General features: G+C 36.1%; 1 protein-coding gene across 3 annotated transcripts; it reads right to left on the bottom strand.

Annotated features, from left to right (window-relative positions):
- Positions 1 to 774: 774 nt before the first annotated feature.
- LOC135778599 (polyadenylate-binding protein-interacting protein 2B-like) lies at positions 775 to 10,564 on the bottom strand. 3 transcript variants are annotated; one of them, XM_065289002.2, is made up of 4 exons: positions 10,408 to 10,564; positions 4,813 to 4,967; positions 4,040 to 4,210; positions 775 to 2,922 (listed from the first exon to the last, which is right to left on the bottom strand). In XM_065289002.2, the coding sequence occupies exons 2-4, from the start codon at positions 4,954 to 4,956 to the stop codon at positions 2,866 to 2,868; spliced, it is 372 nt and encodes a 123-aa protein (XP_065145074.1). In that variant the 5' UTR covers positions 4,957 to 4,967; positions 10,408 to 10,564; the 3' UTR covers positions 775 to 2,865. The 3 variants fall into 3 exon arrangements, with proteins under 3 accessions (XP_065145074.1, XP_065145073.1, XP_065145075.1); XM_065289001.2 differs by lacking the exon at positions 10,408 to 10,564 and adding an exon at positions 9,797 to 9,963; XM_065289003.2 differs by lacking the exon at positions 10,408 to 10,564 and adding an exon at positions 9,496 to 9,676.
- Positions 10,565 to 15,173: the final 4,609 nt, after the last annotated feature.

Raw genomic sequence — 15,173 nt, 5'->3', positions numbered from 1 at the left:
TTCGAGGGCGTACGATGCAAAGTTCGTCACAACGTGTGTGGTTCGTAATTCCAAAATATATGTGTTCGTCGAGTGAACCTATGTGCATCACGTGTTTTGTCAAAATAAGTGCTTGCTGCAGACCCATCTAAAGGGTTTTTGATAAAAGAGACGCTCACGTTTGCCAGATACTCACATAATCTCATACGTAATCAAAGTTTACTGTTAAGGGAGTGTCTTGCGTGTATTTTATGAACGTGAGTGTCTCTTTTATCATTATTGGTTTTGACGCGTGTGCAGCAGGCACTTATTTTGACAAAAACGTGATGCACATGATGCAGTAAACACATATTTTGAAAACACGAGCAACACACGAGACACTCCAAAAACATATTTTGAATTTGCGCTCCTCGGATAAGCAGTCACGAGCTGCCACTGGTGTACATACAATATAGGGTAAAGCGGGGGTGAAAGTACAATTTTTTTATGTTTACCAGGTGGTATTTTGTACAATTGTTACACAACTTCAGTATGTTTTCACTTTAAACATAAGTTGCACATTGTTAATTTCGACCCTGTCGGTTGGGACAAAGTAACACGCAGGTTGGTAAATAGTAACACAAGAGTACAGTCTAGATTTATTTGTGTTACTCTTGTTTTTATTAAATATACCTGATTTGTGAATATGTAACTGGAAACAAATTTTGTCCTTTGCAAAAAATAATGAAATCACATTTTCATTTTACATTTCCGTTTTATCAAATGTTTCAAAAGTAACCCGACAGTACCAGCTCAAATTGTTTAAAATATTTTTTTAATAGCAATGTCAATCCATTTCTTAAAACATTTTTAAACAGTATGATGAAAACATGAAAATTAAATTAGCATTATATAAATTCTCAACATAATAATGTTACATAAGCCTATATTCGTGTTTCCATCCGGCTGTTTGTGTAATTTCAAAATATGCATAAAAACATCAGGATGGAAACTGCAAATTTACAGGTGGAGGTGGAAAATATATATTTTAATAAATGCTGCAACACACAGAAGTTTGCCACTTAAACAGTAGAAAGTTTTACTCTCATTACGACCAGAAATTGTGACATTTAAAGACGATTTACTCTCCGTTCAGAACGCCAGCGACTTTCTTGCTGTGTGTCGCATGTCTCTTTCAGTGAGGTCAGGGGATAGTTCACCCAAAAATGAACATTTTGTCATCATTTACACACTCTCATGTTGTTACAAACCCGCACAAATTTCTTTGTTCTGATGAACACAAGGGAAGATATTTTTTGGACCCCATTTACTTTCAAAGTAGGAAAAAGAATATAATTTGATTATAAAGATTTCTAAAAAATAAAGTAAATAATGACACAATTTTCATTTTTTGGCAAACTATCCCTTTATGGTTAGTGAGTATGAGGTAGGTAGTCGCTCATAATTTGCATAAAGTTAAACTTTTCTCAACTTTGTCACGCCAATGGAAATGCTCACTTCTTGTCACCAATGGTCACGGTCGCCAAAAGTCGCCAAGCTTCCATTGAAATAAATGAGATCAGGTCGCTCTACTACTGCTAGTCGCTTGCAATTTGATTGGGGCTTTACTTTTATACTGATAATTTAAATGACAAGGCAAACTTTAGGATGTGGTACAGCACTCAATAACCTGTAGATTGATCTAGAAGCAGTACTGCTTAAGTAATTTACTTTCCGTGCTCGAAAATAGTTTTCCGGACCCTAACAGGGCTTGGAGAAAATCGTTGTTACTTTTGCCCCGCGTTACTTTCACCTCTGCTCTCCCCATACATGTCTTTTGTGCAATGTTAAAGCATCAGGAAAAAGTACATCAGGTGATCAAAGTATGCAGTGATCTATCATAGCACTTGGACAGTGAAAACAAATGCCAGTGTTGTTTGTCAAAAGCTCAAAATATTCCTGTCCGTAGTCTATAGCAGTGCTTCCCAATCCTGGTCCTCTAGGACCCTCTTCCAGAAAGTTTTAAATGTCTCCTTATTTAACACACCTGATTTAACTCATCAGCTTGTTAGGGAGATGAGTTCACCATTTTTAAGGAGGCTGATTGGTTGAATCAGGTTTTTTAAATAAGGAGACTTCTAAAACTTTCTGGCAGGGGGGCCTCGAGGACCAGGATTGGGAAGCACTGGTCTAGTATATAAGTGTTGTTGTAAAGTCAATGACATTTATTATCTTTGTCAACCAGAATTGTATAAAATAAAAATAAAGCCAAATCAATTCAGTGGAGTCAAACAAAAGAGGTTCTATTTGGGTATGAACATCTTTATTTGCCTTTATCCTTCCATTTTTAAAAGAAATTCAGTCCTGCATGTAACGATTTCAATTCAAAATCAAAAATTGAATTCATGTGAATTCCCCAACATCCTTTCCTCTGCATCCAACCCGAACCAAGAGGCCCGCCCCCAGCCACATCCCTTAAAACGAAGGAATGTGAACAAAGATACATCAAAACCTCCCTCTACAAAAGATCAACAACAAAAAAACACAAAAACAAAAAAGGAAGGAAAGCAAAGACCTGATCAGGCACACACTGTGAAACAGGAAAATCTGACAGGAACAGGTCTTTCAGTAAGGGAAGTGAAAATAAAACAGCTTTGTAATGATTTTCGCTTTTGTGACAGCACCTCCTAGAGGCAGTGTTTGAACTTAATACTCGGTTTATACATAACAGAAATATAAAGCTTATAGACAATCACCCCTCCCACCCAAAATGTTATCCACAGTTGTATTGCCGCCCCCTCAAAAGTGTGTAAAGAGTGCATTTGTGTGACCATTCTAAATGTGGGCACACGAGTCTCTGCGAGTATGCGGGTTCAAGGGGACATCTGCAGATGGGAAGAATGATCCTCAGTATTTCACCCCTGGCACAAACTCCTTGGCCTCGGGGTTTAACATGCTCTTCCGCTGGAACAAAGATGAGAAATCAAATATGAGGCATCTGACAACATGTAACATCGAAAATTTATTTTGAGGTTGGAGTTAAATATGACAGAGACAATTTTATAGAAAGAATACTCAATAATGGTGGGTCCTAAAGCATATTAAAAACACCATAGACATATAAACCCCCCAAAAATATGATTGAAAGGGATAGTTCACCCAAAAATTTTAATTCTGTCATCATTTACTCACTCTCATGTTGTTAGAAACCTGTTTAAATTTCTTTGTTCTGATGAAACCAAAGGTGGATATTTTGAGGAATGTTTGTAATCAAACCGATCAGGAGCCCCATTCACTTCCATAGAAAAAAAATATTATGGAAGTGAATGGGGCTCATGATCGGTTTGATTACAAACATTCCTCAAAATATCTACCTTCGGGTTCATCAGAACAAAGACATTTATACAGGTTTGTAACAACATGACCGTGAGTAAATGACAGAATTTTCATTTTTGGTTGAACTATCCCTTTAATTCATTTTCCAGGACCAGATAAGACTGCAAAGTTAAAGGATTAGTCCATTTTCTTTAAAAAAATCCAGATAATTTACTCACTGCCATGTCATCCAAAATGTTAATGTCTTTCTTTGTTAAGTCAAGAAGAAATTATGTTTTTTGAGTATAACATTCCAGGATTTTAATGGACCCCAACACTGGCGCATCGCAGGACCAGAGGAAGACGAGAAGTTGTGGTAAAAAAGTGCATATTTTTAATTTTTCTTGCAAAAAATGACAATCGTTTCGCTAGATAAGACCTTTATGGCATGATCATTTAGAGTCCTTTGAAACTGCCATTTTAAACTTCATTAAAACTGTTAAGTGTTGGGGTCCATTAAAGTTTATTAAAATGAGAAAAATCCTGGAATGTTTTCCTCAAAAAACATAATTTCTTCTCAACTGAACAAAGAAAAACATCAACATTTTGGATGACATGTTGGTAAGTGAATTATCTGGATTTTTTAAGCAAAAGGACTAATCCTTTAAACATGCTAAACATTTGTCAGTGTTTAGGAGTACATTATACATATTTCATTATATTTGTAATTCTTTTCACAGAGTATTAATAAACATTCAAAGCTTACCAAGATTTCCTCTGCATTGCTGTCACTGACAGAAAGTCCATTAAGCTGTTGTTGTATTTGTCCCACCGAGGGCAGGTCCCTTGCAGGAATAAACCAATCCTGATCCTCCTCATCCAACATTTCCTGAAAACAGCGCTCCAAAAACTCTTGTTCAAGCAATTCCTCCTCGATCTGCAAGAATGACAAAAATAGAGTTCACTTCCAGGACTAAATAGACATTTGTCCATATTTGTAAGGTCCCAGACCGACAATCTGCGTTTTAGTACGTTTGTACAACCTAAAATCAGGCCTATACTATATTGTTTGTGCATAGCTGTGACCCTGCCTGTAAAAACCCAGTTCAAGTCTTTATTGGTGATTTGTGTGTGTGTGTAGATCATTCTGTGAACATATATCCTTGATATCTATAATATTATCTGAGTAAGGTTATGAAAAGATTAAAATCAATGTATATTAAGTAATACAAAAAGTATTCTTTATGTGGTGTATTCTTTATGCGGTGTATTCTTTATGCAGACAAAGATGAGCAGGACAATTGAAGCTTTGGCAGAAATCCTAGAGAGATAAAATGTGGGTGTGGTGTGTCAAAGGGGTTTGCCATAGTAAAACTGACTTTTGTTTACATAACTAACCCATAGCATAACTAACACACACCTTTGCCAAAGGTATGAAACCCAACTTGACTGCTGAGTTTCAGTATATTTGTTTTGATGGTGTGGTGGCTGGTAATTTTACAAATTAAATGGGCTGAACCTTGCTGCACACACACTGACCTGCCGATTGTACTCCTCCTCATTCTCCATCCACATGTACTCTGCAAAGGGGTCGGACTCATTCTCTGCGTGCCCATTGGCTACAGAGTCCTTTCCCTCATTTCCAGAAGCCCCGCCCATCTTCGCTAGGTCAGGTCCATTCATTTCTGCTGGCTCTGAAACATATATGGATATAGATATTCAATAACGTATACATATAATATATATATGTGTGTATACAAGAGCGAGCTCATCTTTGATGACGTAAAGATGAGAGAGACATTGAAAGGCTTGGGGGAGTGTTCGAATTCGCACACATCTGACAGGTGTTATGCCTGTGGTATATTGTAAAAAATCGTAAATAAGCAAACACTGAAAACCTGACTAGACAGATGGCTCAGAGAGACCACTGTAGGAGGAGCATTACATATCTCCTTGCTTATTTATATTTCTTCAAGTACATAAATGTCATCTTAAATGGTTAAGTACTCATTTTTATGGGTTTTATTAAAGTAAACAATGACATCCAAACAAAATGGCAAAACTTTCCCATCTAAGTAACAATAACAGAAAAACGTTCCCATCTTATTAACAACTAGATGAGGTTAAAGTTTGTGAACAAACTTTATGTTGGCTTAAGAAAGCCTAGACAGAGTAAGAGATGGGTGGTCTGACAAAAGATGGATGGATGAATAGATAGGTAGGTAGGTTTGTGTGATGGTTAGGTTTAGGAATGTGCAGAGAATACTAGGGGTGTAACGATTAACCGTGCAAATGTGCGTTTTCTCAATGAATGAATTTGAATGAATTACGGTGAAATCCTGGCACATCTAAACACCAGGGGGCGCTCTCATGCAGTAACTCCCTTTGTGCCACAGAAGAAGTAGCGTTACAAACGCTATTCCAGGAAATGTCTACATATTTATATCGCTGTTCTTCAAATTGTTTCAGGTATTTTCATGATAATAAAGAATATTTTGAATGATTACATTTTGTTTAACGAGTGTTGCTTTTTTAAATGCACGTTATAAACGACTCTGACTCATAATGATTTTAGATTGATAAGGACTTCCTACTGACCAAATGCCCTAGTACACGCACAAGCTGTGCATGAAACACAGAATCGCAGCTTTGCAATTTAGAATCGATTTCAGACAGGCATTTTTAATGCGACACACAATTAATCGTTACATCCCTAGAAAATACATTAAAGGATTAGTCCATTTTCTTTAAAAAAATCCAGATAATTTACTCACCACCATGTCATCCAAAGTTTTGATATCTTTCTTTGTTCAGTCGAGAAGAAATTATGTTTTTTAAGTAAAAAATTCCAAGATTTTTCTCATTTTAATGGACCTCAACACGTAACAGTTTTAATGTAGTTTAAAATTGCAGTTTCAAAGGACTCTAAACGATCCCAAACGAGGCATAAGGGTCCTATCTAGCGAAACGATTGTCATTTTTGAAAAGAAAAAGAAAAATATGCACTTTTTAACCACAACTTATCTTCTATCTCCGGTCCTGTGACGCGCCAGTGCGACCTCACGTAATACATCATCACGTCAAGAGTTCACGGATGATGTATGCGAAACTACGCCCCAGTGTTTACAAGTGTGAAGAAAGAGGACCGTTCCGACGTTGTTGTATGTTGAATGATACTAATTAATGTCTTTGTGTCAGTTTATTGTTTAAAATGGTCCGCAAATGTGCGTTTCATACATGTATTGTAACACGTGATCTTTCGACGTCATTACGCAATTACGTGAGGTCACACTGGCATGTCACAGGACCGGAGATAGATGAGAAGTTGTGGTTTAAAAGTGAATTTTTTTTTTCTTGTCAAAAATTACAATCGTTTCGCTAGATAAGACCCTTATGCCTCGTTTGGGATTATTTAGAGGCTGTTTACACTTGGCATTAACATGCGTTACGATGTTAATGCCAGGTGCAAACGGTGTTCAAAACGTTTTGAGCTCGTCCACTTTCAACCACTTTCAACCACATCCAGAGGTAGTCGAAACCACTTTCGATCGGATCGCTTTGAAGTTGCGGAACGCACATGTGGTTGAATGTGTTCGAACAGCCACACGTGACCACCTTCTCTCCGCCCATTTATTTAATCTGAGGTATTAAACACAAGTTTTACGTCTTTTTTGACTTCTGGCATGAACAGCGCTATTTTTAGCCTTTCATTGATAAAACTAAAGCGGCTGAACTCCTTAGTTTCGTTTTGAAAGCGTGTGAAAGTTGCGCAATCCTATTTCATCAATTGCGCTGAAAATTCAGAGAAAGCTCTTACATACACACGTACAAAACTCTGTGCAGCATGTTTACTTGCTAAACAAGCAGTGGACTCCGACATAATATAAGTTTGTGTCCATATAAACTCATAATTACTCCCGCTCGGGTTTGAATGACAGCAGAGAGACTCGCCCACCGTCTCACAGACCACCCCCTCACAGTATTAAGGACAGAAGTGGTCGAAAGTGGACAAAAGAGACGGATTTAAATACCAGGTTTAAACGTAATGTGTCTCTCTCGTCCACTTGTGATCCGATCGATGAAAACACATCTTAATACCAAGTGTAAACAGCCCCTTAGAGTCCTTTGAAACTATGCTGAAACTACAATTTTAAACTGCATTAAAACTGTTACATGTTGGGGTCCATTAAAATGAGAAAAATCCTGAAGCGTTTTCCTAAAAAAACAAAAAAACAAAACAATTTCTTCTCGACTGAACAAAGAAAGACATCAACATTTTGGATAACATGGTGGTGAGTAAATTAGCTGGATTTTTTTTCAAGAAAATTGACTAATCCTTTAATATTATACTGTTTGTAGAGTATAAAGTCTGTGTGTTTTTTGTGTTTGTACGAGTATGTTTGTGTGTGTAATATTGTACTTGTGTGTGTAATTGTACGTGTTGTGTATGTTTATGTGTGTGTGTGCCTGTTAGTGCAAGTATGTTTTGTGTGTAATTTTGTGTTTGTTTGTGTGTGAACAACAGTGAATCCCAAATCATGATTTCACAGACGTTTTTTTTTTATAATTAATGGAGCGGTTTCCCAGACAGGGTTTAGATTAACACAGGACTAGGCCTTGGTTATATTAGGACATAAGTAGTTTTTACAAACTATCCTTACAAAAAACAATACTGGTGGTGTGCATCGAGACAAAACAATGGCACTGATATATGTTCAGATACGTCAGTACAAGGTGTTATTAAATTAAAGCTGCTCAAACATGCATCTTAGTCTGGTACTAGAATAAACCCTGTGCGGGAAACCGCCCCAACAGAACAACATGACGGTGGGTAATTGATGACATTATTTTTATTTAAACTATCCCTTTAAGTGTTATGGAGTGAGACGACTCTGATTTTGTAACAAATACTAGAAAGATAATCTTGCGACACACATCTATTTAAAAAACATCTGTATGTTCTTTTTCCTCTTTCTTGTACTTTGTGGGTTTTTGCACAATTTTACAGCGTCATCCTAGAATAAACAAGTAACCTAACTACGGCATTTACCAAAATCTGTCACCTGTCTAGTTTGACAAATCACATCGTAGTAGTTCTTTCTCAGCTTCAAGTAACCATTTTATCAAACAGCAATAATGTACTATTATAATTATAAAAACTTGTGATGTACTGAAAGACAAGATACTTTGGCCGGACATCTAAAAATTCCAAAAGCGTCAACAATCGCACATTAGACAGCATGGCACAGGGATGTTTGGTTTAAAGAGATGCACGTACACTACACTGGCAGAGCTCATGGTGTTGACAGCTTTTCATGACGTGTGATTAAATATTGCCACAGAGGTGTCTGTTACTGCACACGTAACAAAAACATGCACCGCCTCACGTAGTGTCAATGTCTTAATCCCTGTTGTTTGAACTGACACAAACAAGACGTTTTGGTACATGACCTTCATATAGCCAAGTAAAATTAATAGAAGCCTGATGTCTGATAAATGTGGTACCTACAAGTTAAACTTTGTGTGGAGTGTGCAACATGTTTTTGACAGATTCATAACAACAACTACAACATAACCTTTACTGCAAATATACAAGGTTAAAGCCTAAATACCTTGAACCATGTTAACATTTTATAATAAACTACTTTTTCTGTTTTAGATAATATTGATATTTTGTTGATCCTCCCTTGTTTTTGTTTGCGTCATAAAACTTGTAGTGCGCATTAGAAGCTAATAACAAAAACAGAGGTTAGACAACTGTACTTTTAAGCATGCACTAGTTTGAAGTGCACGGTGCAGGACACCTTAGCGCTTATGCAACAACACAAACCCGTTTGACTACGTCACTACATGCGTGTGTTTACGTTTACACCACTGCACTAAATTATAAACACAATCGTTTGTATCAACGACAAACGTACAGAACACTGATAATGCAGTAAATATAATGTTGTTAACAAAATCTCGTTTCATGTAAACGTCCAATTTCCCAGGAAAATAAATATATTTCCCACATTACACCGCAAGGACATGTCCCGACATAACCACTGATGCTAATTTATAAACACTTTCAGTACAGTTATGTAAATATACTTTCGCAATACATCGAGAAAAGCGGAATACTTGTGAGGAAAAACAAATTTGGGATTTTAACGTTACCTCTGTGCATTAATGCACTGGGTAAAGCACACACACAATAACGAGTGCAAATGCAATGACAACCTTGACGTCGGTGGTCCAGATAAGCTCAAGTGGGCCTCAAACACCCCTGATATGACACGAGAGTTTTCTGAAAATCAAGAACAACTTCATGCATGCTAAACAAACACAAGGAAAACACTTGAAATCGACGTGCAACCCAACAAAGACTCCGTCTGCTCGGCCATGTTTGCTGTCTTCACCGCTTTTTAGATAGTAATAATACATCCAGATGACAGATAACGCAAGACTCGATGCGTGCATGTTGACACACACACACAAAAACAAATGAAGCCAGTACAAGAGACAGATTCAAACATCGTACCTGGCATCGCTGACTCTTATGATATCCGTCAGATCTAACACAGTTTATAAGCTAACACCGTGCGGAATGAATAATCCTTAATTTGAAAGGTATTTGAGCTGAGATGAGATGGCTGACTGCCATTAGAAAAACACATTACGAGAGATGGTCATGTGCTTCCTGCTTAAACAAACACACCTCCCTCCCCCTCTCTCTCTCTTTTTCTCAAGCAAACACATGCATATGCAAAATTGCATTTATAATGATTTACCTAATCTGATCGTTTAAACAGATTGCCATGTTTAGGGAAATGTGCACGTGGAGTTAGAATGCGTTTACTACATGCATGTTATTGTTTAAAAAGCCCCAATGAATTAAGTTCACAACTCAAGTCGCACATAAACACTAATGCGTATGAATGCCAACAAAATGCTAAATCCTGTAATACTGTTTATTTATGTGTTTTTTGGTGCGTGTGTTATGTTGTATGTGTCAATATTAAGCAAGAAAACTATTTGTCCATAAACAGTTGTCATCTTACAAACTCCAACATAACAAACCAGTATTGAGCTTGTAATTTGTTTCAAGATCAGCATTTATATTTCTGTATAAGTTAGTTATTTTCCACTTACTTTCAATAAATTCCTCCGATGGTCGAGTGTAATAACTATATCTTGATGATACACGCGAAATAATTAGAAAATGTCTGCATACAAAAGGAAACCGTGCAGAAAGCACGTGTCAGTCTCTTATCGTGTGTTGACTTATAAAAACCACAGGGCACGCTGATAAAGTGCTAATAAAGAAGAACTGGGTCGCTTTGTCTTGTTTTCAACGTGTAGCGTGAATCGCCAAATGTGCACGTCACGTGACTGCAGCTGATCACACTCATACTTTATTGATTGGGATGTTTATGTTTGTTTTAGCATTTTATGAAGTCACGTTATTTATAAATTGCAAAGACACGACTGTTTGTAACCATCAACGCGCTAATAATGGTCGGACAACTTCCCAACAGTACAGTATGAAATTTGTGTTACAGTCGGCTGGATGTTTATTTGCTGGTTCGGTTAAATTTGCGTATTTACTTTTGCGTATTTCGATCATATCTGATAGGTTTATTATTTATGCCCTCATCGGGAAATGTGTATAAAACACGAACAAGCTGTGTTTCCACTATGAGCCAAACGAGGGCGAGCTAGTACCCGTTTATGCGATTCACCAACGACGCCGCCATATTGGACCGGGCAAAACACGCTTACTTAATATCCAGTTACTTATAATCTCTGTATTTCTATGATCCCAGTATGTCTATTCTATGTTTATAATGTTAGCATATATATTATATCACGGTATGTCTTAGTACGTTTATGGTGCCTCTCAGAGGGGCTTTATAAGTGGCAAATGTGCGGGTTGTGTGTGTTGAAAATGTGCGCGTGTCCAGCAGGTGGTGCAATGAAGCTGTTAATGAATATAATATTTTTTTTTTTTTTTGATTTTTTATGTATCAGAAATGGGAAAATATTAATGATTTTAACGTTATTTCAAATGTTTCTAAAACTTTTGTATTTTTCAGGTTAATATTTGTATAGTGGAGACTACAAAGCGAAGAACCGAGATTCACCATTAGGTTACAGGAAGTGTCCTTATAAACTGTTTATATGTTTAAAATGTTGTATAAATGTTTATGTTGCAATACCCACTTTTCGGTTGTTATGCAAACTTGTGTACGTTGTAAAAGCAACGTATTAAAACACACAAGCGCACGCACTTTAATTTACACTCTAAAAATGGCTGGGTTATTTTTTTACGCATAATGGGTAAATATTGGACAGAACACACCCATGGGTTAAAATTGACCCAATGCTGGGTTGTTTTAACCCAACTGCTGGGTTATTATACTCCATTGTTGCACAACATCAACCCAACATTGGGTGATGTTTAACCCAGCATGTGTTCTGTCCAATATTTACCCATTATGGGTCAAAAACAACCCAGCCATTTTATGTATACTGTATACTTCTTTTTTCATTCAGAGATTATGTTCAAGTCAGGGCTAGAGTCAGTTTTTTTAGAGTCACAATGGACTTTAAGTGGCTTTCCCACTGAATATAGGAATGTGTATGTGATTGAATTGGGCCCACCTTTTCCTCAAGTACAGACAACAGTCACAGGAAAGACAAGGGTGGGCTTACACTCACATATACGTAGTAAAAATACATGCACGCGTGCCACATGCATGGAAATACTATTACTATTGCATGTGACACATATAAAATCCGGATGGATTTAGTGGCAGATAGAGAACAACTACATGTGCTACCTCAAGAACAGTTATGGCCTATATGTTGGCACTAATATTACCATTTCCAAATCTTATCACTTAAAGGTGACACTTAGCAGGGTAATGGGCAGCTCTATGAAAGCGGAAGGGTGGTGTCTACAAGAGGAAGTTTTTGGGTGTGTTCATGATGAGGGGCAAAGCACTTCCTGGTTCAGTGTGCAGCACGAGTAGCTCAGTCGTACGGTTGTTCACTTCCTGTAAACTCACTTGGTTACTTCCTGTCTGCCAAAGAAAGCAATGGGTGGTCTGGTGTGTTTATACTAACAGTATGGCTAGAATACACTGTATTTAGTCAGTTGATAGCAGCAAAAGTGTCATAGATATTCAAAGTGATTTAAATATTAATTGCAACTTCTTAAGAAACACTTATTTAATAAATCAGTTGACTTATTATTATTATTATATTTGAAAAAGTGTGCTTTTCTTAGTCAAGTTGCATCTTCCGTATCATTTGCATTAACCAGAAGCAAATTATACAAATGTTTGCTTTTTCCATTTATTAATGTTTTATCTAACCTAAACAAGCCTCAGTGAGTCAGAACAAACCCTTCTGCCCCATTAAAACAGATGCATAATGTCCTGGATATTATAAATGCGTCCATAAACTTACAGTAAAAATGAAAGGACAAAAAAGAGAGGGAAAAAATATTGGCACTTATGGCCCTGAGATTGGCCCTTGAGGCTCAAAGAGGTAAATGTAATTCTAAATGTAATCCAGACCTAGCCAAACTAAATTTGACAAAGCATGGATCCATGTGTTTCCTTTGAGGAATGAGTAGAGAGAGAGAGAGAGAGAGAGAGAGAGAGAGAGAGAGAGAGAGAGAGAGAGACTTCTTATGAAATCCTCTTTCAACTGAGCTACAGAAACATCTGCAAGAATTAAACTGCATCCTGATGCACATAAATTGTGCTATTTTATTCTTATTGTAGCCTATTTAACCCTTGTTGGTGGTGTTGGGGACGTTTTCATCCACTATGTTTTTTTTATTTGGGGTCTTAATGTGGCCACAACTTTCTCTGTGTTTCAGCAAATCGAATGATTTTTGGTGACAAATCTTATATAGACAAAATTTTTTTAAATGCTTTGCATTTTTTTTTAAATCTCAACAATAGATTGTGGGCAAATTTACTACCCTTTTGTGTTGTTCATGGATGAAAACATCCACTAAATTAAATGGCTGTAAAAAATGTTTCAGATAATTTTTTTTCCAATTTGTTTTGCATAAATCTGTTAATCAACCTCAGTACTGATCAAAACTAACAAATGTTTACAAAAATTCCATGATTTGAACTTGTCAAGTTCATAAGTAATTTCACTGATTTGGGGAATAAAACACAAAATAGATTTTCAATATAAAAAGTGATTGTGGACTGTTTTGTTTTACCTTCATCACACTCTTGGGCATGTCAAAGATAATAAAAACATTGGCTTTGATGCTTTTTTTTAGTTTTTGTGCAGCATAAAATTTTATTTTTTCTCCCTCAATTAGCCTATTGTTTGTGGCTGTTTTTTCCCCATTGACTTCCATTATAACCATATTTTTTGATTACAAAGCCATGACATCATATTATCATGCATTCTTGATTGTTGGTGGTCTTTCCTTTTGCAAAGATTGCAAAAATGTGTTATTTTTACTGTTGATCACCATTTTGCACCATTAACCCTTTAGCAGGCCTGTGCACAAACAGAGCTTAATTTCTGGCATACAGCATATTATTTTGTGTGTGTGTGTGTGTGTCTAGTGTCATGGCTTGGCATTCAAACAATGTTGTTATGGAAGTCAATGGGGCAAAAACAGTAAATGAGGGCTGCACAAAAACTAAAAATGCATCAAAGCCAATGTTTATAAAGTGACAATGTGTATTTTTATCTGTGATAAAGGTAAAAAAAAATCCAGTCCACAATCACTTTTTTATATTGAAAATCAGTCATTTTGTGTTATTTCCTAAATCAGTGTCATCACGAACTTGTCAATTAAAGAGTTCAAATCATGCAATTTTTGTAAACATTTAGTAGTTTTGATCAGTACTGAGGTTGATTAACAGATTTATGCAAAATATGAATCTGATACATTTTTACAGCCGTTTAATGTTTTCATCCACAAACAACATGAAAGAGAAGTGAATTCACTTTTCTAAGTGATCAGAGTAATGGTTATTTCCAGGCCATTGCGTATGATAAAAGAAGAGAAAATGGTAAAGACTGCCACTGATATAAATGGAATCATATAGGACCAATATCATTAAAAGATTAAAGTTTTTTAAGATTACATTATATTAAGATTAAGAGTACACTTTTTACTATTTTCACACAGTTATTTTGTACTTAATACATAAAATTAGTTATTAAAATTTACTTAAGTACTTCTTAAGATAAACTTCAGGACATTTAGGTGTACACGTGGGTTTTTTTTAGACACCATTTATTTCAATACACTAAAAATCTATTTAGGTATTACTGACATTTAGTTAACTTTGTCAGGTTCACTGAGTTACTACTAAAGTATAAGTATACTTTTTTAATTAGTATATTTGTGGTTTATAACTTTTACTCTTTTATTTAGCACAAATTGTACTTGCAAGTATAATTTTAGTACATTCAAGCATGCTCTATTTTTTACCTGGGTGTGTTTTTTGGGGCAGGAAGCAACTAAACACCCTAGCAACATCTTAGTAACTGCACAGCGACATCCTAAAACCACATCTAAGAAGTTGCATGCCCTGAAGCTTGCTTATAACAAACACTTCATCGCACTTTATCTTCCACTGTAAATAAATTCAGTAGAAATGACAGTATTACTGGCAGTAACTTACTGTAGATTGAAATTGATGTTATTTACTGGCAACAGTTTGTTTAAAGTTAAATGAACATTACCAAGTTCATTAACAAGTCTTTATCTTTACATAATAACACTAAAATAACAAAGCATTCTGAAAACAAAAAAGGTTGATGAAGATTTTTGGTTCCCAGAATTCTTTGCATGAGGCTGTTTTTTAGTTTATCTTGTATAAACAAAGACTTGTTAATGTTTAAAGTTCATTTAACTTTGAATA

The sequence above is a fragment of the Paramisgurnus dabryanus genome, chromosome 2 (assembly GCF_030506205.2).
Source record: "Paramisgurnus dabryanus chromosome 2, PD_genome_1.1, whole genome shotgun sequence".
NCBI classification, from domain to species: Eukaryota; Metazoa; Chordata; class Actinopteri; order Cypriniformes; family Cobitidae; genus Paramisgurnus; species Paramisgurnus dabryanus.
This window is presented reverse-complemented; position numbering and strand designations above follow the sequence as displayed.